We start from the raw sequence: 22,593 nt of genomic DNA, 5'->3' as shown, positions 1-22,593 counted from the left end.
CCACATTCCCTAGTCACCCTTCTCACAGGGGGGTGGGGGTGAAAAGGAGGGGCAGCTACCCCTATGTCTCAATGGGATCAGTTGAGACAGCCATGACATTTCAGCTTGTGCACTCCCTTAAATCCCCCCATAGCCTCAGTGGGGGCTGGTTTCGGCAGGTACATGCATTCCTCTATGTATTAGCCAAATCCCCAAATGGGTTTCCCACTTGCTGACCAGTACCCACTTGATTTATAGGGCAACCGACAAAGAAGGCATCTTACCACCATTAAGCTCACAGGTTGAGTTTAGCAATATTGTCATTACCTAGCACAGACCAGGTGTACGTTATATCATTCCTATATCTTTACTGCGACTGCACAGTAGAAGTTGTTTTCAACTATAAATTCATGGGAAACATTTTCTATTTTGGCCATGGATCCTAGGACCTATTATCTAAAAAGAATAACAAAAATCCTCCTTACACATGCTAAAATAGAATGTATTTTCAAAAGGCAGAAAACACTAACAACTGGCGGAAATGAGAACCTGAGGAGACTCTCATATGGCATTTCCTCCATGGAAACAATTGCTCCATCTACATACACACAGATAGTTAGGGCTGGATGTCCACTTGACCTTCCCCAAAATGCCACCTCTCCTATAATTTCTCTGCTGTGACCGATTCACTTGCTTAAAAAAACAAAATTAAAACAAATCCTTTCCCAACAGGTTAAAGAGCATCAACTGCAAGTGTCCGTGCACTGAAGAATGAAATGAACTCTGAAAAGAATACATTTTCTGGGCAGCAAACTGGAAAAAGGTAGACAACCCCACACAGCAGTCCTGCCCAGTGATATCAGAAATTAAATCTCACCCTAGGAAAAACTCAATTTTTCATGCCCTTAGGTCTCCTTGCTCATAGGAAACCAGCTCTCTGCTTCCGACAGCTTCTCATGGAAACATAGAGTCTCAGAGACACTTCAGTGAGTATCTAGTGCAAGCCATAGCAGAGTAGGAATCTCCTGTTATATATTTCTAGCAAATGGTGATCTGATGTTCTTTGAAGGCCTGAAGAGAGAAGGGATGTGCCATGCACTTTGCCCTCCAATCCACTCCACTTGTCGCACAGCTCTGATTATTAGGAAATGTTGTTGTTGTTGTTGTTGTTGTTAGCAGCAGTTGAAATCAGCCAATCTCACCTTCCACCTTGAAAACTCTAAGTGGGTAGGAATTCTCATCAACACCATTTTTGGATTGGGAAGTCAGTTATTTGGTCCTTGCTTCTTTTAAGACCTGGCTCAAGACTTATCCCTTCTGAGGAGCCTTCCTTGAATCACTCTGTGATCATTCCCCCTGCTATAGCCCCCACCATATCAAGATCCACTTTTTCAAATGCTGCTTTTCCATTTCCTGTATCAATTCTAGTATATGCAATTTGTCTTCCAACAGGATTAGCAAATTCTTTAAGGACCAGAACAACATCTTGGTTTCAGAAATATATGCGCTATACAGTGTATGACTAACCAATGTTTAGCAAACCAATGGAGATCGTTTTTGAAATAAAAAAAAATTCATTAGTGAGGGTAGGGATGAAGGAGAAAACAAAGGTAATAATTTTTTTCCCTGGAAGAAGTATGACAGCCTATGTAAAATGGGAATCCAAAATAAAACTAACACCACAGCTCATGAGTAACTCAACATGGTTTCTTTAGGATATAAAAGATGGAGGATGGGGAAAACAACCACAATCACATTGTCTGTGATGTATGTATGCTAAAGACCTCACGGAAATACCAGTCCCTTTGCAGATGGACACACCCCTTGGCTTTGCCCAAATACAGACGACTCTATAATGTCATTCGAAACCATTATGGCTATTAGTTCTGATCCAAGGCAAGTGAAATAAAGACCTATCTGAAGAATAAAAAATAATGACATGCTAGAGAAAACTTTGGGCTAGGAAGGGAAGCACAATGGTAAGAGGCTTGGAATTAGCACCAAAGTTGTTGTTTAGTTGTGTGCAGTCATGTCTGACTCTTGGTAACCCCATTTGGGGTTTCCTTGGCAAAGATACTAAAGTGGTTTGCATTTTTCTTCTCCTGATCATTTTACAGGTGAGGAAACAGAGGCAAACAGAGTCAGAGAGTCACAGAGCTAGTGTCTGAGACTGGATTTAAACTTAGGTCTTCTTGATTTCAGGTCCAGTGCTCTATCTACTGTGCTACCTCCAGCTTCAGGTATTTACTAGCTGTGTGACCCTGGGCAAGTCATTTAGCTCTTTTTGCCTCAGTTTCCTCATCTGTAAAATGAGAGGGTTAGACTAGATGATTTCCACATCTCTTCTAACATCTGCTGTACTTAACAACTATCACTGCATATTACAATTATCTGTGATATCTAGAAGGACATTAATTTCTATGAGGTCAAAGACATGGTCCTTTATATGATTTTTATCTTTCATAGCACAGTAGTCTGAACAGAGTTGGTTTATGATACAAGTAAATTGAATGAATGAATTATAACTTCTCCTGATTTCACAGTTTATTTTCATTTACTTTATTTTTATTTGATGTGATTTACTTTAGTTATATTTACTTTATTCTTTTAACTCAAGTGAGAGACAACCTCACATTCACGTTATCATAAACCCTCTCTCAAAGTCTGTCGACACAGTTTGGTTCTGAATGGTTCTCTGCCCTTGGGCAAACTCCATCTGGACATTCAGAGGCAGGCTTGGCTGTCCCATATGTGCTTGGATGTACAAAATGATGATCGTCGCATTTGAAAATGGGGCAACTCAATGATGATTCTCATCTGTGTGTACTGAAGTGGCAAAAACACCAGTGTGTGATCCAAAAATGATCTTAGACTAGATAGCCTTGGAAATCCCTTCCAAATCTGAGATTCTGTGATGATGTCCAGACTTTCCAGCTTTGTTCTGGCTTGCAGCTACAGGCATGATTAACAAAGCCTCACATACTGGTTGACCCTCAGGCCTGAAGAGAAACAATTGATCTGAAACTTTGTCCACATCTCCTGTCTGCTATTTCTCTATTGCCTCTTCTCCCCTCAATTTTCAGTCTTTGATCATGGCCCATCAGAATGGTCTATTTGCTTTAGGGGTTCCTTGACCACTTACAGAAACCCCTCAATCATTTCAATCACTGAATCATTAAGTTCACCTTGGCTGGATGGACTACATGGGCTTAAAAATCCCTTTGTAAAGTAATTACAAGGAACAATTGGGTAGAAGTTGCTAAGAGGAAAAAATAGACAATGTAAGAGATTATTTCTTAACAATTAAAGCTATGCAAAAATAGAACGAGTTCTACTGGAATAGTAACTTCCTAGGAAATGTGTGTTATCACCTAGGTCCTAGATTTCTTAACCTCAAAGCAGTATTTAACCCATGGTACTGTCTTCTAGAATCAAGGTGTCTTGCACATAGCAGGTGCCTACTAGGATCATAAGATCATATATTTAAAGTTGAAGATGACTCAGAGGTCATCAGGCTCATCAACCTTTCTCTTATTTTTAACTGAGGAAATTGAGGCTCAGAGACATCAAATGTCTTGCCCAAGGTCACACAGAAAGTATCAGAGGCCTGCTTTGAACCCAAGTCTTCTCATCTCCAAGACTAATGTGCCATCTAATACTCCAAGATACCTATAGAGGTGTATTTAAGTTTTAAATATAGATGCTCTAAATCCAAATCCATTGTTCTTTCCATCATACCACACCCCTTTGAAATACACTCCCTTTTCCATCCTGGAGTCAAGGCCTGGATGATAGATGCAAGCCCAAGGAAGCTATAATGGCTTTTGGCTTACATAACAAAGTGTTGCATTGGAAAGTAATGGAGTGCCCATCACTGAAGGCCTTTAAGCAAAGGCCACTCAGCAAGTGTCTTGGAAGAATGATTCTTTATGGACTACAGATTGTGCTTAACAATAACAATAATTTGTATATGGCACTCAATACAAGTATGATCTCATTTTATCCTTACAACAAACCTGGGAGTTAGGTACTATTATGATCTTCATTTGACATATGAGGAAACTGAGATGGATAGAAAGTGACTTGTCCAGGGTCACATATCTAGGAAATGCCAGAGGTCAGATTTGAATTTGGGTCTTCCTGACTCCAGTGCTTTATCCACTGCATCCCCAAGCCTTCTAGATTGCTAAATAGCTCCCTTCTGTCTGAAATGTTATGATGCTGTAATAATAATGATAGGCGACAAGTATATGACTGTTGCAGGTCTGTAAAGTACTTTTATATCTATTATCTCCTTTTTTTCCTTCTTCTGTGAGGGAGACTCTGTATGTATGACTATCCCCATTTTACAGAGAAAGAAACTAAGACTCAGAGAGATTGGTTAATAGACTTAACAACTAAGGCTCAGAGGAATGAATTAACTTGCTTATGGTTACACAGCTAGTAAGAGCCTGAGGTGAGATTAGAACTCCAGTCTCCCCTGCCACTAAGACTAGCCCTCTAACTACCAAGTTATGTTGCCTCTCCATGTAGATAACTTGACTCCTAAATCATTTCAATGAGAATAAGAGCTTTTCTGCCTTAAAATCAATCGGCCCCATTTATGTAAGGTAGTAGGAGTCAATATTTGCTATAAGGGCTAAGGCACCTGGGTTGGAAATCTGAAAACCCCCACGGTGCGCTGGATTGTGAAGGGCCGAACAAGTTGTTTCATCTCTTTGTACCTCTGCAAAAGGCTGCTATTTATTTATAACTGTTCTGTGCCTCCCTACCAGGATGCTAGAGGACAATTGCGATTCGGGTTTCCGTCTGAAGCACAATCTTCTTCAAATTGTGAGCAATCAATAAGCATCAGCTTGTAATAGCTTTGAGATCCTGAGGGAAGAAAGGGACTATGGAAACTCTAGGCAGAATGCTCACAATTACTGCACACAAGCCATTCCTGACTGGCTAGCTGAGCAAAAGCAGGAGCCTCTAGAAGTTGCCTTTACCATCAACAGGATGCCCTGGCAAGCTTGCTGGACCTGGCCTTGGAAAAAAGTGATAAAGACCAAAACACATCTGCAAAGCCTTCAATCCTGGCAAAAACAAACCCCTGCCCCAGCTTCTCACTAAGCCTACCCTAAATGTTCTAGTTTAGAGGAGAAATCTCATTTTGCCATCTTCCTGCTCCTGTCATTGGTGTGGGTTTTTGGTCCTCCTGGGCCAGTGTGAGTTAATGCCCACAATCTCCTATTTGAAAGCCCTGTGTATCAAAAACTTCCTTCTCATAGTCTGCTCTCACAGTGCATTTTAATTCAGATATTTACTGGACACCTACTATGTGAAAAGGGAGAGGCAGTTCGGTACTTAATTACTTACTTACCATACTTAATTACTGAGCTTGGCTACATAAAAATAAGAGCAACACAACTTTATAAGGAGATGTATGGAAAAGAAAGAAGAAGTATATACAATAATAATAACAGAGGAGTGCACTAGACTGTAGGATTGGAATACCTGGAATCATAACTGCTGATAGATAACATCTCTGATCTCTAAACTTGAAGTGCCAACAGTTTTATGAGAAAGTGGAAGATGGGAAGGAAGCACTCAGGCTAACTTCAGTGCAATAAACTTGACACATTTTCCCAAAAAGACAGAAACTCTAAGATCTGAACCCTTACTATGCCACAGAGCCTCAAACCCAGATCAAAGAACCGAGAGGTCATCAATTCAATTCGATAAACATTTACTAGATACCTACTACATACCAGGCTGAATGCTAAGATCTGGGGATAGAAAGAAAAAATGAAATAATCCTTGCCCTCATAGAGCTCACATTCTCCTTGGGGGATACAATATGTTCAAAGGATATCTAAAATTATATACTAACTATGGGAATTAGGAAAGACCTCATGTAGGAGGAGGTATCTGTTTTGTACTTCAATAATCTAGCCCATAGTTTTTCAAGTACAGTCTGAGAAACCCTTTGGTGTCCCCAAGACCTCTTCAGGCAGTACCTTTTCATAAAGGTACCAAAAGCCATTTTCATGACAATACCAAGATGTTTTCATTTTTAGATGGTAAATATTGATAGAGCCTATAAAAACAAAAGCTTTTTGTGGCTCTCAGTAATTTTTAAGAGAATAAAGGGGTAGTGAGACCAAAATGATTAAACCAATGCTTTAGTCAATCCTCCTTCTTCAAAAATTACTATTAATTTCTCAAATAAAATAGTATCATACACTAAAAAATAATGTTGATAAATACAGGTAATTAAATAAATAATGCCCCAATACTTGTTTTATAAATAAAAACTATCTCAAAATTATGAACAGGCAAATAAAAATACAATACATAGAATAAATTTCAAGGCAAAATGTTAGGTCCAAAAATATTTATAATCTGATTTAAAAATAGAAATTATAACAAATTGATAACAATTTATAATTGTGATTTATGTAAGTATGTGTAATATGTAATTATAATTTATAATAACAATTCATAATAAATTAGCATGGAGAGAGGACTACACATGGAGTCAAGAGAGATCTGAACCTGAATCCCTGCTGACAGTAAATATGTGTGTGACCATCGACAAGTCCTTGAAGCCCTCTGAGCCTCTATTTCCTCATCTATTAAAAAGGGGTGTGGGTGGAGGAAAGGAATAATCTTTCCCTATCCTACCTCACAGGGATGTGGCAAGGCTCAAACAAGATAATGCATGTGTAAAGTGCTTTGCAAGTCTTAAAGCACGATACAAATGTCAACTCTTATTATTATTGTACACTCTTCTGATTTCTTTTCCATCTGTCTCCTTACAAAGTTCAATTGTATCATTTTTGTATAGCCATAGTCAATGTGTATGCTCTTCTCTCTGCATCACTTTGTATGTCCCTCCCTATTTCTCTGTAGTCTTCACACTTGTCACTTTTTTAATAGTACAATCATATTCCATTAAACTGACATATAACTTATTGAGCCATTCCTTCCTCTATGAGCCATGTAGGCTGCTTTCATTTCCCCCCCTTTTCTCTATTATAAATATTGTTTACACCAAACTTCAAAACGGCAGATCATCTACAAGAGATCAGTATTCATTCAGAGGAGTTGGCCTGTCTGTCCATAGCAGAAAGGTCAAGTGGATGAAGAATGCCTGCTGTCAAGATTTCAATATTCATTTCTATAGAAACTCTATAGTTGTTGAACAACAATATGTGTATCTGGGATGGATCATCCTTTTAGACAATGCATTGGGTCCAGAGTGGAAGAAAAGAAGGAGAGTAGGCAGGATTGATGTTGGCAAACTACAAAGTTCCTTTACTGTCCTTGAACTTTCCACAAAAGCAAAGACCCCTCTTTTCAATGCAAATATTTCACTGGTATTGCTTTATGGTGGCAAGACAGAGAACACCACTGCCCCTAAAGAATTAAAAATCATACAGAAGTCATACAGAAGGCAATGAAGAGGCATGTGATGGGGATGAAGAGGCTTCAATATATAACCCATGAAGGGTTCATAAGAATAAAAAGAAGTTACATCATCAGGGAACTGGAGAATAGGAGAAGATAATGGGCTAGCCACATGACAAGACTGAGGACTGGCAGGGAGATGGCCTGAGCGCTCCCTCTTCATGTCAGCAGAAAGAGAAAAAGACTTTCAGAAAGGTGATGGAAACAGCACTGCACTTGGAGTCAGAAAGACCTGGACTCAAATACTATCTCAGATGTACTCACTAGGACCTTATGTCCTCATCTTCACCCTGGACATTTTCTTCCCTGATGTTGCTCCACCCTCTAAAATAGATGACCAGAGGCCATGCCTCAATGGAGTTAGCTCACTGGATTTGGCGCTCCCTGGGACCTTGGGCTTTTGTCTTGGGCCATTTATTTCCCTTTTCTCCCCTTCCCATGTCTTCCTCTGAGAACCATTGCCTCTGGAAATGGTATTCCTAGTGCTCAACTCACCATTTTTGTGACTTTTGACTTTGAAGACCATAAGTCCCTTCCCTGTCCACCATTCTCCTGTATGTGCTGTTTCTCCTACTAGCACGTAAGCTCCTTGAGGGTAGGGAGTCTCAATTTATATCCTCAGTACTTAGCACAGTGCTGGCATTTAATAAGCATTTAATTCATTCATTTATTCATTCTTAGAAGATGTGTGATCCTGGACAAGTCATTTGATTTCTCTATCTCAGTTTCTTTTTCTACAAAATGAAGATGGTGGATTTGATGGCTTCTGTGTTCCCTTCTAGCTCTAAGTCTGTGATCTAAAGATCTCTTTGCTCAGGATTGCAGGTATGGATTGGGTTCCAATCTATATCCTTGGAGGAAACTTACAAATCAATGATATTACAGATCTTTTAAAAAAGTTATTTCTGGAAGTCAACATCTCAAAGTTTTTTGGTTTTTTTTAAATTTGGCTTTCTTTAATTATCAAATAAATTTTTATAATCTTCAAAATGGTTATTAACAAAGCATCTTTCCTCCTTCAAGGAATTTCTGCACCTACCTTTCTGTTACTTATCCATTGTGACCTGTTCATTTTACAATTGAAAGGGGCAAACTCTGAGGCTCAGAAAGCTGCAGTTGACCATCAAAGGCACCATGGACAGCGTCAGAACTGGGTTAGATTATAGGTCTCCTGATTCCAGGGCCTCACAGAAAAGCTATAGTTACTCCCAAATCACACCACCACCACTCTGTATTTGTAGTAATAAGGTTAATTATGATGATGACAATGATAATGATGACGATGATAATTGATATTCATCTAACACTTAGAAGATTTACAAAATGATCCTCACAACAAAGCTGTAAGGTAAATATTCCAGGCATTATTGTCTGTATTTCATAGTTAAGGAAACAGAGGCTCAGAGCAATTAAGGAAACCCAGGTCTTCCTGACTTTGAGTCCATAGCATTTTTTGTCCTTTACTGCATTATAGTCCACCTCCCATCAAAGACATCAAAGCTTCATTATTCTGAGGGCTGCACTGGGGAGGCACACAGGGGCTGCGTTTTGCCACACCCATCTTACAAGAGAAACTGAGACATTAAGCAACCTGCTCATTATCAAACCCTAAACTGAAGAATTCAGGAGGAGGTAAAGATCTTGTTTCACCCAGCATCAGGATCAATCCCTCTCTAAAAAAATAAATTAAAAAAAACTTAATCTGCTGGCAAATTATTGCTCAGCTAGGATGCTTCAGCCCCCCTAGTGTGACTATCAACACACTGCTGGGATAGCAAGAATTCCAGAGGAGCAAAACAGCAGCAATCTACGATATAAACATGCTAAACATGGGCTTGAAATAGGGCTGTCTCTGGCCCTATTTGCCTTTTCATCTTCACTCAACTTTAGAAGTGCTTCTGATCCTCCTGTCATTGAGATGGTTCATCAGAAGTCTACCTATTGATAAGTTCCCATCATCTATGCTCTCTGGCTCTGCAAGCATTCTCTCTCTCCTCCCAACTTCCTCTGCCCTCAACTTTCCAACATTCTCATTCTCTCTCTCTCTCTCCCTCTCTCTCTCTCTCTCTCTCTCTCTCTCTCTCTCTCTCTCTCTCTCTCATACTCACACCCCCATTGTTTCTGTTCTCTCTCTTCTCCTTCCCTCTCTACTTCTCTCTCTTCTTCATTCCCTCCATCCTCTATCCCTTCCTCCCTTTTTCCTTCTCTCTCTTCTTCCTCTTTCCTGTTTTCTATTCTCCCTCTATACAATTTTCCCTCTTTCTCTTTTACCCCTTCTAACTGTTTCTGTCTCCCTCACCCTCTTCCATGCACCTCTCTTTATCTTTTCTCTGACTCAATCTATGTGCCTCTGTCCCTTCTCTTTGTTTCTCTGTCTGCGTCTATCCCTCTCAAACACACACACACACAGAGACACAAAGAGAGAGAGACAAAGATAAAGACAGAGAGTCTCTTTCCTTTCTTCTCCTCTCTCTGTGTCTATGTTTCAGTCCCAGTCCACTACATCAGGACACCAGCATTCCCTCTCTGCTCACCCCCACCCATAAATATGTCATAATTACAAACCTTAAATTATTACAGAAGTGGGAGTTATTATTATCCTTATTACTCCACCTTGGGCAGACAAACTGAAGCTATATTCTCATCTTGCCTCCACCTCCTCCCTCTCCCCCCCCCAACCCCATACAGGAGATTTAGGCATAAGTCCTCCTCTTAAATTGCCTCTCCATGGGAGGAGGGGAAAAAAAGAGATAGGAATAAGGTTGAGAAAAGCATGTGACAGAGGCCATGAGACCCCTGGGTTTCTTTAGTTGTTCACTTGAAGGAGGTTTTATTTTTTACCCTAAAAATTAAAAAAGACTTCTTAGATGTGCCAGGAATGAAAGCTTCCTGACCCTCCTTATCTTGGGGAAGTCAGCTTCAGAAGATCCCAACAGCAGGACATTTCAGAATACATAAGATGATAAACAGTCATAGGGAGCCCCCCATGTTCTCTAAAGGTTAAACAAAAGAAAAGCCACAGCTGTTTTCTGATTTTAAAAGACAGTCATTTGTAATTTGCACCACAAACCCTAGTTTCAAGTACAAAAGCTTCTGCATGGGCACGTTTGAAGCTCCGTCATCCTGAGATCACAAGCACACAAATATACAGTGAACATTAGTGGGATAATGACTAGCTGCAAAGAATCCCAATCTTTATACTGGCTAATGATGATGGGGATCAGAGTCTGTGCAAAAAGTAACCTTACCTAACTGCACTAAGGCTACTGGACTGGACACAACCAACCCCAAGTTCAAAATTCCATCTCCCATCTGTGTGCCTTTGTCCAGGCATGGAATGCATTGCACCCTCACCTTCAAAACCTCAGATGGCCTTTCAGAGCCATTCTTCAAGGCTCAGATCATTTCCTATTTCCTATGAGACTTTCCTGATCCCTTTAATCATTACTAAATCTCATTCCCTCCTCAAATGTTCAAATTCATCCTCTAATGTTAACACCACCCCCTTTCCAAAATATAAGCTCCTTGAGGGGAAGGATTGATTGTTTTTCATTTTTTTGCCTCTGTATGCTTAGTGACCCTAGAATAGGGTCTTACACTTTCCTCTTGGGTAATACGGAATAGATTAGCCAGCTCACAAACACGCTGCAAAAGTAGCTAGCTAGCATTTACATAGCAATTTAAGATTTGCAAAATGGTTTATAATTATTATCTCGTGTAATCCTCACAACAACCCTGGGAGGTAGGTACTATCAGTATTCTCATTTTACAGATGAAAAAACTGGGGCTAAGAGATATTAAATGACTTGCCTAGGGTCACATGGTGAGTTACTGAGACAAGATTTGGAATCTAGTCTTTCTGATTCCTCTCCCTGTCTGCTGTCATGCTGATTGAGCCCTTTGGTCATAGATGGTATTAAGGAAAACATAAGCAAGCCTTGACTGAATGATCACAAATTTCATTTTGGCAGCAGAAGCCACATAAAGAAGGATCTGCTGTATGTCCAACACTTCAGGACCTTCCTATTGTCTCTAAGATAAAATACCAACTTCTCTGATTAGCATTTAAAGCCTTTCATAATCTGGCCCTAACCTGTTGTTTCAAGCTGGTTTCATATTACTTCTGTTCATGCAGTCGGGATTCTAGCCATTGCTTTTCTCTATAAACAAATGTCCATCTCACCTCAAACTGGCTGAACTCCAGCCCTCTTTCCTTCACCTGTTGACATCCCCACCCATCTTCACGTCTCACCTGATTGTGCCATCTCCTACCTGAGGGCTGTCCTGATCCTCCCAGATGTTAGTGTCCACTTTCCTTCAATTACTTTGGATTTATTTTGCACATTTATTAAAAATGTAACTGTGCACCACCCCCAGTCCCCAAGGTGAAATATAGGTTCCCAGAGATCGAGGCATATTTTTGTTTTTATTTTTCTATCCCCAGTACCTACCATAGTACCTGCCACAAAGCAGGCATTTGATAGTGCGTAATGATTGAATTCAAGGTGGCATAGTGGATAGAGCTTGGAGTCAGCAACAGACACTTTACTAGCCATGTGGCCCTGGGCAAGTCACTTAACCTTTACCTGCCTCAGTTTCCTCAACTGTAAATTGAGAAGCATAATGGCACCTACCTCATAGGATTATTGGGAGGATCAAATGTAATATTTGTAAAGCACTTAGCACAGTGCCTAGCACATAGTAAATGCTTAATAGATTCTTACTTCCTTCCCTGTCCACTCTGCGGGTTTCATGGAGCTTTGCATTTACACTGGAAGACACATGAAGAATGTGATTCTCATAGCCACACAAACTTATCTTCTCTTTCACTCAATTCAACATTAATTAAATGCCTCCTCTGTGAAATAGACTGTGCTTTGGGATTATTTTTTCTACCATGCATAAGATTATATGGGTAAAGAGAGCCCTTGGTATGGATCTGCCTTTACCAATGTTGATGGGCATATTTTATGCAATTTTTAATCTAAGAATTGTCACCTTGGCTCCATAATCTCCACAATTGTGAGGCTCCTCATTCTCACCCCCAATATTCAATCTGTGACCAAATCTTGCCATCTGTACCTCTGCCAACATCTCTCGTATTTGGATGGATGGAATGCCATCCATCCCCTTTTCTGCACTCATCCGGTTTCAGTCATCACCTTCCTCCTCAATGAATTGCAGTGGTTTCCTAATATAAGCTCCTCTGTCTGACATTTAAAGCTCTTCACAACTAGGCCTATATGTCTACTCTGCAAAAAGGGAGGAAAAAAAGGAAAATATCCTATAGGTACAAGAACATTTATAGAAGCTCTTTCTGTGGCAGCAAAAACATAAACAAACAAAAAACCTGGGAGCTAAGAGAGTGCCTATCAATTCAGGAATGACTAAATAAATAAGGGCACATGAATGTAATAGAATATGATTATCCCATAAGAAATGACAAAAGATACTGTTTCAGAGAAATCTGGGAAGACTTCTATGGACTGACACAAATTGAAGTGAGCAGAATCGGGGAAACAATTAATTTACATTATAGCAACAGCAATGTAAAAAGGAACAATTTTTTTTATAAATTTATTTATTTATTTTTAGTTTTCAATATTCACTTCCATAAGATTGTGAGTTCCAAATTTTCTCCCCATCTCCCCCTACCCCTACCCCAAGACAGTGTGTAAATTGATATAGGCTCAACATATACATTCATATTAAACCTATTTTCACATTAGTCAAGTTGTAAAGAAGAGTTAGAAACAATGTGAGAAACACAAGAAAAAGTGAAAGAATCAAGAACTTTGATCTATAAGTCATGGTCAACGATGACTTCAGGAAACCGATGATAAAGAATTCAAACCACTTGCTGAAGAAGAGGAGATAACAAAACATGCTGAATAAGACACACTTTTGGGCACTGGGAATTTGTTTTATTTGTTTTGTTTTTCTTGTTTGGTAGGGAATCTTCTTTTGCCCCTTTTTGTATCCCCAGCACTTAGCTGTGCTCTGCATATAGTCAATGGTTAATCAATGTTTATTGATTGACTGATTGATTGTTTAATTTTCCCAGTGGTAGAGGGGGAGGTGGGAGGTGAAAACTAAATTCTTGATAATTGAAAAACATTAAATAAAGTATATGAAGAAAAAAATAAAGCCCTTCATTGCCTATTTCCTACTTTCCATCCCAGTCTTCTTATTATTCCACTCCATGCACTATACAATCTAATCAAAAGTGCCTTATTGTTCCTTATACATTAAACTCAATTTAATGATAATAATTACAATAATAATTATTGTTAACATTTACATTGTGTCTACTACACACCAGGCACTGTGCTGAGTACTTTACAGATATTATATCATTCGATCCTCACAAAAACCCTGGGAAGTAGGTATTATTATTGTCTTCATTTTGCAGTTAAGGAAATTGAAGCAAACAGGATAAGTGACTTGCCCAGGGTGATGAAGGTCTGAACTGGGGGGGGGGGAAGCTGTATGAGTGTGAGAAATGTTGTAGAGAAAGAAATCACAAGAATGGGCAAGTGATTAAATATGGAGGTTGAATAAGAAAGACAGAGACAGACAGACATAGAGAGGGGAGAGACAGAAAGAGGGAGAGACAAAGACAGAGAGAGAGAGGAGGGAAGGAGGGAGGGAGAGGGAGAGAGACAGAGAGAGAGAGAAAATCAAAGAAGACACAAGTAGATGGAAAGCTTCTTGTGATCCCATCTCCAATGGAGTGAGTCTGAAGGCACTGGATGGATAATTATTATGTTCCAATTATGTGCCAGATAATAACTACAATTATCCCTTCCACATCATGGGAATTAGGGGTACAGTTCTCCCATGATCTATAAAATCCATGTAGATAAATTGTAGAAATGCAGGCAATTTTCTACATTGTAACACCAATGATGTGTGATGCATACATGCATGTGTTTATATACATATATGTACTGTGTGTATATATACACATACATATATACGTACATATGTACGTATATATGTGTATACGTGTGTGTGTGTATGTGTGTATATGACGTACTTTGTTACAGTAGAGAAAAAATTGCCTTGTGGGCCAGGGATACTTTGGATTTCCTGCTGCTTCTCACACCTATGGGTGAGGTGAACTTGGGAATACTATTTAACTTCTCAGTTTTCTAGGCAGCCTTCAAATACAGTAAGTTACAGAGAAGGTGTTGCTCTGATTGGGAGAGGTAGTTCTTCACCAGACAGTTCCTTATGCCAGTAGAATCAGAGGTCCAATCTCTCTCCCTAACAGTATATATAAATATACAGTATAAACACTGAATGTGTGGGTGGGGGGGGTAGGTGTGGATGTGGGTGTGTGGGTGGGTGTATTTAGAACCCCCTCATATCCAATTAGTTGCCAAATTTTGTCAATTCTATCTCTTCAACATCTTTCATATTCACAATCTCTCTAGGCCTCTTCTCTTCTTTCATTCATTCTACAAGTATTGATTAAGCACCTACCATGTGCCAGGCACTCTGATAGGTGCTGAGAATACAAAGAAAAAATGACAATCCCTATCTTTCCTCTAACTTATATTCTAAATGAGGTTGAATGAGAAGACCTCTAAGGTCACGTGGAGGTCTAAATCTATAAGCTCATCAACCAAACTTGCCTTCCTGGGTACTCTGGACAATATTACAATCATTCAGCTCCTTTAGCTGATGCCTCATTACCTTCTGGTAATTGGGGATGGGGGAGGGAAGGCATAAATTCAAGGCCTCATTACCTTTTAGTGATTGAGAATGGGAGTGAAGACATGAAAATGGGCCTTTCTGGCACTCAGTCTCAGACAGAACAGGAGGTCTCAAAAAAAGGGGCCTGCTACTTTGTCACTACTCTTTATCATTATTATTACTCTTTATCACTAAAAGTTTCTTGGTTCAAAACTTGTCTCTTTTTAAAAAGAGGCAGCATCCCAAATCATCAGATCCATCCTAGAGCAAAGAGAATAGAAGGTGGGATTTCGTTCCCAATCATTCAGGGAGAACTGAGGGCCGGGCTAAGAGGAGACTCTAGCTCTTGCTGAATGACAACTGCAAAATGACCTGAGTAGAATAGAAGCATCGGGAAGGAAAGAAGAATGAAAGCAGGATTTCAGTCCCCACCTTCTCCTCCTCACTTTGAGAGCAGCCACAAAAGAAAAAAAGATTCCTCTCTGGGCTGGCAGCTCATGGCCACATTCTCAGCCTTCCTTCACTCTCCCAACACTTCTGTTCCCCACTCTCTTTCACTGGTGGCCACATTATAGATGACAATAATTGTTTTCTCTATATATGTTTCTATGTCTCTCTCTCTCTCTCTCTGTCTCTCTCTCTCTCTCTCTCTCTCTCTCTCTCTCTCTCTCTCTCTTCCTCTCCCTCTCTCCCCTCTCTCTCATTCCCTCTCATCTCTTTCTCCTTTCTATTCTCATTTTCTCTCTCTCCATTCCCCTTTCCTTCTCTCTTTTCCTTTCTTCCACATCCTCTTCCTTTCCGTTTTCCTTTCTCTTTCTGCTTTTCCCCTCTTTTTTTCTCTTCCTTTCTTTCTCTCTTCTTACCCCCCCCACTCTCTCCTTCCTCTTTAAAATAATAATTGTAAAACACATAGCACAGTGCCTGGCACATAGTAGGCACATAATAAATACTTGTTCCCTGTATCTTCTCTCTTCCTCTCTCTCTCTCTCTTTCTCCTTTCTCTCTCCTCCTCATTACCTTCCTTTTTCTTTTTCAATTCTCGCTCTTCCTATTTCTCCCTTTTTTTTTCTCTTTCTTCCTTCTTCCCTTTCTCCTTCTCCCTTCTCCCTCCTCTTTTCTCCGGCAAAGCGCTGGACTTGGAATCAGGACATAGACAATGAAACCTAATTTGTGTGGACAGTGCTACCAAAATGAAATGTGTAATAATCCAGTCAGGTCTTTATTGCATTTCCTTTTGCACCATCTATGAGTAAGTATTCGATTTGCTGACAGATAATAAAATTAGAAAGAGAGGCAGTGTGATATAATGAATAGAGCTCTGGATTTAGGGTGAGGAAGACATGGTTTCAAACCACTCCTCAAACACTAACTAGCTATGCAACCATTGACCAAGTAATTCCATTTCTCTCAGCCTTAGTTTCTTCATCTATAAATTGGGGGTAATGATCGCACCTACCTCAAAGAGATATTGTGAGAATCACCTGTGATCTCACTTGTAAAACAAATTTCAAATCTTAACGTGCTAAAGAAATGATAAACATTATTTCTCCTTCAAAAGCCTCTTTCCCTCTATTGCTTCCTCATCTCCACTCTCTTCAAAAGCTTGGTAGCTTTACCTCAGGGTTTACCAAGTGAAGTCTTAGGACTGGTATAGCTCTGTAATCTACTTTCCTCCCATTTCCAGGAAGCTAGTCCATCTGTACCTTTAGGGTTACAGTTAGGAATAATTTACTCAATTTGTAGAAGTCTTTTTAAAATAAATTTGCGTGTTTTTTTTCAAGTACATTTCTCTAACTGTGCAAGCCTTTCTTTGTTCTCATTAAATAACCCTTTCTTCCTCTGAAGCAAAGTTTTCTGTTTATTTAGTGGCTTACCTCAAGGCCCTATTAGCCACTGTTTAGAGATCTGGAAAGTAGCTGGCTTGAAATCAATTGCACCTTTATCTCTTCTTAGCAGTGATAACATATCAGTCTACACACACACACACACACACATACACACACACACACACACACTCCTATTATTGGACAGCTCTAACTTCTCAAGATAATATTTGTAGTACCAACCTTGCAAGCTTTAAGATAGTATAAAAATGTCAGTTGTTACTAGTATTTATCATTATTACTGTAACCCAGGGTTCATGTCTGGTACATTTACACAAGACTCTTCTCATTGGTGGAAAGAATGCCACTCAATGCCTGCATGAGACATTCTTCCTGCTACTTACTGTAGGAGGTGGAGAGGGGGCGGGACTCAGAGAAAAAGACTTGAGAAAACAGGTAGCTGAAAGCTAACTCCTATCATGTCCCTGAGTCCAGCTTACCTCCCTACAGACTTCCAAGAATTTCACTTTGTGTGAAAGCAGAAATTCTCAGATAAATGGAGATTATTCTCTCCCAATGGGAGAATTCATTTATTTTGTGTCTTATCTGGAATATTCTAATCTCCATAACTTATCTGGTTTCTGCTTGCTGTCTGCTTGGATGAATGGATTTATTCACTATTCACTATTTGGGTTGGTCTTTTATATAACTAGCATCAGGTGAAAAGGAACAAAGCCACCTAGATATAAGATACATCTCTTCCCCTTTGAGAGACAGATACCAGGGAAGCAGTCTAAGCCTCAAAAACATTTCACCTAAATTAGCAATATTGAGGAAGGCAGGTAGATATTATTCTAATCTAATACTACCTCTGAAATGAGCAAAGCAGGTCAGCCTAGTAGCCCCAATCCCTTATTGCCTTCCCTTCCCCTGCCCCCAACACACACATACCTCTAGGCAGAAATCAAAGTTGCCTTCAGAAAGCGAGGAAGAAATTCAAGAGATTTCTATTCAAAGTCTCCCCTAGAGTTACAATTAGATAGCCTCTATGAACATATACATAAACCACCTGAGTAATACATACCTCACATTGGTATTAGTGATGGTGGTGTTAGTGGTGTTCTGAAAGATAATCCCAAGCAACCAACAAGAATTTATTAAATACCTACTATGTTGTAGGCACTGGCTAGAAACCTGCCTGAGAATATGACTTACCCTCCTACTCCCTATACCCCAGGGTTAGCTGCCTGTAAATACTTTAAAAGCTCCAAAATTTTGCACAGCAGCTTCTAGGCCAGTGGTAGCATCTGAGGTCTCACCAAGCAGAGACTCAAAAAAAATTTTTTTGATGTGGAGTCATTTGTGATCCAAGAAACAGCTTATATTCCTCTAGACTGTGGGGATAAGAAAATGAAGTAGTATTTGGAGAACACACAAGAACAAACCCTTCTCTCTCAAGCATAAAAACACCTGCATGCTTTGCCAGATTCAGCAACAGGGTTGGCTCAATCATGTCTATTCAGCAACCCACAGTGCATCTGTCTTCCTCAACCACAAAAACAATCATATGATTTAGGACAAAAAAAAATTGTAATGACTGATATTTATAGATCTCTATAAAGTCTGCAAAGCACTTAAACTACGTGATCTCGTGTAAGCCTTACAATAAACCTAAGTGGGAAGTACTTCAGATATTAGAGGGGTAACTGAGACTCAGAGGCGAAATGACTTGCCCACTGTCACAAAGTTAGGAAGTATCAGTGGCAGTATTTAGACTCATAGGTTCAGAGATAGAAGGGTACTCAGAGGCTATTTGGTGACTCTTCTTCATTTTACAGATGAGGAAACTGAGGCCCAGAGGTTAAGGAGACATACTAAACACATAGGCATTAAGTGTAAGTCTAGATTTGAACCCAGGTTCTCTCAACCCAAAGCCAGTGTTCCTTCCATGACACCATCTAGCACTTAGTTCTCCCTGAATTTACTGAGCACTCTATCCATGATTTAGAGATCTAAGGGACCTTATAGGTAATTATTACTATCTAATCTCAACTGGGCCCTCAATGCAGCAGGGCATTCATACTACTTCTTCATAACTAATTTCTTCTTTCTTTTGGTGTGGAGGTCGAGGAAATCAGGGTTAAGTGACTTGCTCAGGGTCACACAGCTAGTAAGTGTCAAGTATCTGAGGCTGGATTTGAACTCAGGTCCTCTTGACTCAGGGGCTGGTGCTCTATCCACCGCACCACCTAGCTGCCCCATATAATTCATTTCACATTAACTATAACTATCCTAAACCTTCTCTTTTCCCTTCAAGTTCCCCTATCACTGCCTCCCCTCCACTCTCATGCTTAGAACATTACCTTATAATTCATCAAAAAAAAAAAATGAGGCTGTTCACCAAGAGTCCACTCTTCTCTCAGTCTTTCCTCATATACCCTCTGACACAATCTTCCACTATCTCCTTTGCTCCTATTTCTGATCATGACATAGCCGTCTGCTTGCCAAGATGAACCCTTCTACCATGTATCCTTGATCTCTTCCCCAAACATCTTTTCCAAAAGATTTCCCCCATCATCAACCCCACTCTCTCTAATCTTCCATCACTTTCTATCTACTGGCTCCATTCTGGCTGTCTATAAACACTCTGAAATATCCCCAATGCTTGAAAAATCTTCATTAGATCCTATCAGTCTCATCTCCTTTCCTTCTAACTCCTCAAGAAAGCCCTCTACAATTAGAGCCTCCACAAACTGTTCTCCATTTTCTAAACCCTGTGCAATCTAGTTTCAGGTTTATCACTCAACCAAAATTGCTCTCCCCAAAGTTACTAACAATCTGCCAAATTCAATTGCCTCTTCTTAATCCTCATCCTTCTTGATGAGCATTTGATACTGTTGCTCACTGGCTCCTCTAGGATATGTCTCTGATATGTCTCTCCCACCTGATTACTCCTTAGTCTCATTTGCTCATTGTCATCCATGCCACATTTAAGAATAGGCAGATGTCTCCCAAGGTTCTGCCCTGGACTCCTCTTTTCTTTCGGTCTTCTTAAGTGGTAATCACATCAACTCCCATGGGATTGATTACCATTCCTATAACTAACTAGCCCTAATCCATCTCATGAGATCTAGTCCCATATCACTTAATGTTTTGTTGGGCATTTAGAACTGATTGTCCCTTAAGCATATCAAACTCAACAAGTCTAAAAGAGAATTGATCTTTTTCCCCCAAATCCTCTCTTCTTCTGACTTTTGCTATTATTATATTTTGTGCAACTCTGCCTCACTTAAATCCAATTTATGCAAGTTAAGATATCACCCCCTTATGTCATTGGTCCTCCTCAAAAACAAAGGATGAACAACAACATTATTGTATTGGGAATTAATATCCCTAAATCCATTTCCTTCCAAATTCTATTTCATATGTTGTCATATTGGTTTTATATCAATCCAATGGACTTAATGAGATGGGACCAATTCACGGTTGGGACCATGAGAATGGACCAACTTTTGTGGTTGTTGTTGGGGGCAGGTACTCTGAAATCATAACTTAGGAAAAAACAAGAAATGCAAAAGTAAATTCAACCCATATACCCTCAAAATACATAGGATGAGAATAGATCTCTCCCATCGCAATTTTAATGACAGTTACAAACATTGCGGTACTAATTTGGACCTTCAAATGTTTAGTATTAGTCAAAATATTCTCATTCTATAAATCTAAAATCTTCTGGATAATCTAAAAAGCAATTTTAACAACCTATTCAGATATGCAAATAACTAACTCCAAATTTAGTTCAGTATTTCCTAATCTGAATATCCAAATGAACTATTATTTTGTCAATGCATGGGTAGGAAATCCTTCTGCCAAGCAACTCATTTGTGATAACCTATCCAACTACTATGGGGAAGACTGAGACAATTTTAAACTAAGTAACTTGCCCAGGGTCCAACCATTAGTATGTGTCACAGGTAGAATTAAAATCCAAGTCTTCAGGCTCAAGGCCCAGCACTCTAACCATTCTGCCACATTTTCTCTATTTAATTTTCATAGTATATTGAAACGAAACTCTTTTTACAAAACGTTAAAAACTGGCTCAATTTTCATGGCAATAGTATAAGTCTCCCATGAAAACAATGAAATTCAAAAGGTATGTCTTGACTTTCAGCTCTTTTAACTTACCTCAGTGTGAAATGATCCTCAGTGGAATTTCTAGAAACAGAAACAGGGAAAGTCAAAATGTCTCCTTGTTTGGCAGTCTTGGCCACGTAGTGGATGGCAACATTGTTATCTAAGTGTAGTTCCCTCCAAGAAGGGCTTCCACTGTGAGTCTGGTAGAGAAACACACTCCCAATCCTCTGCAAAGGAGGACCCACTTCATCAATATCATTGTGGCCTGGACGGATTCCACTATTTTTCCTTGTCTCTTCCTTGGTACAATCTCCTTTCTCATCTCCAGGTTGGATGGAATAGTAAAGCTCTACAGGACTTCCTTCTGATTGATCCATTGACTTTTTCCTCCCTGCAACCACAGTCGGGGGGCTAAACCAGCTGGACAGGAGTTCCAACTGAGCTACACACAGTCCAAGTTCCCCTGCCAGGCGGCAGCTGCCTCTCACCTCCCTGGTCTCCCTGAAGGCAAACACTCGGAGGCAGGGCAGCCTCTCTGTGGTGCTATGGTCATCCCAATCCCTGCCCACTATGTAGAACAAGATTTGAACTCTGGGCCTACTCAGGTAGATTTTATCACTCATGATGTAGGCTTTTAGCTTCCAGTTGAGAGCAAACTTGTTGGTAGATGCAAATGGATTGGAAGGCAACAGCAGGTCCTGGGGTACAAGTTGTTCCACAGAAAAAAACTTATAGCTGGCATTCAAGGAAGGTGCCATCTTGGATTTGTAAATCAGAAAGGATTCCACTCTGGATTGCAAACTTGAGTTTCTCATGATGTCCTGGTTGGCTTCCTTGAGGAAGAAGGAGATATCGGCATTGTTGATACGGTAGCTCACAGGAAGGTAGGTGGGCAGCAGGGAGAATCTCTGGATGCTCTCTAAAATCCCTCGGCTCTCTGACACTGTGGGGAGGAAATAGAAGCTTAAGTGTCAGTTGAAAAGCTTAAAGGAAGCCATAAAGCAATTCACTTCATGGATAGTAATTCTCTTGCAACCAGTACAATGCTCTTTAGGGTTGGCCTGCATGAGATAGTGGATAGACTGCTGGGCATGGAGTCAGGTAAGAATATTTCTTCAGATACTTGCTAGCTGCTCACTACCTGGGCAAGCCACTTAGCCTCTGCTGCTTGTTTCCTCATTCACAAAATGATGGGGTCGGTTTCCATGGCTACTAAAGTTTCTTCTAACTCTAAAACTATAATCCTATAATAACAGCTCATTTCTATTTTGCTTTAATTTAGACAAAGTGCTTTCCCTATTAAAAAGCCTTTGAGGTAAACAGTTTACGCATTTTATCCACATTTTATATATGGGGAAACTGAGGCTCAGAAAGAATAATGATGATGATAATGATGATGATGATATCTCTCAATAACTCTATGAACAGTATATTATTATTCTTTTTTTAGCTAGAACTATGATATCACTGGTTATAAGGACCTCCCTTGACCAATGTAAAT

At 39.8% G+C, this 22,593-nt stretch overlaps 1 protein-coding gene across 1 annotated transcript in view; it reads right to left on the bottom strand.

The window, feature by feature from the left end:
* Nucleotides 1-22,593, bottom strand: part of TMEM132D (transmembrane protein 132D) — a 940,028-nt gene that overhangs the window by 698,688 nt on the left and 218,747 nt on the right. The window contains exon 2 of the mRNA XM_021004381.2: nucleotides 21,144-22,035. Within this exon, the coding sequence (XP_020860040.1) occupies nucleotides 21,144-22,035 (892 nt within the window). The remainder of the gene's footprint in view (nucleotides 1-21,143; nucleotides 22,036-22,593) is intronic.

Source organism: Phascolarctos cinereus, unplaced genomic scaffold, assembly GCF_003287225.1.
Source record: "Phascolarctos cinereus isolate Bilbo 61053 unplaced genomic scaffold, phaCin_HiC Scaffold_4;HRSCAF=312, whole genome shotgun sequence".
In the NCBI taxonomy this organism is placed as follows: domain Eukaryota; kingdom Metazoa; phylum Chordata; class Mammalia; order Diprotodontia; family Phascolarctidae; genus Phascolarctos; species Phascolarctos cinereus.
This window is presented reverse-complemented; position numbering and strand designations above follow the sequence as displayed.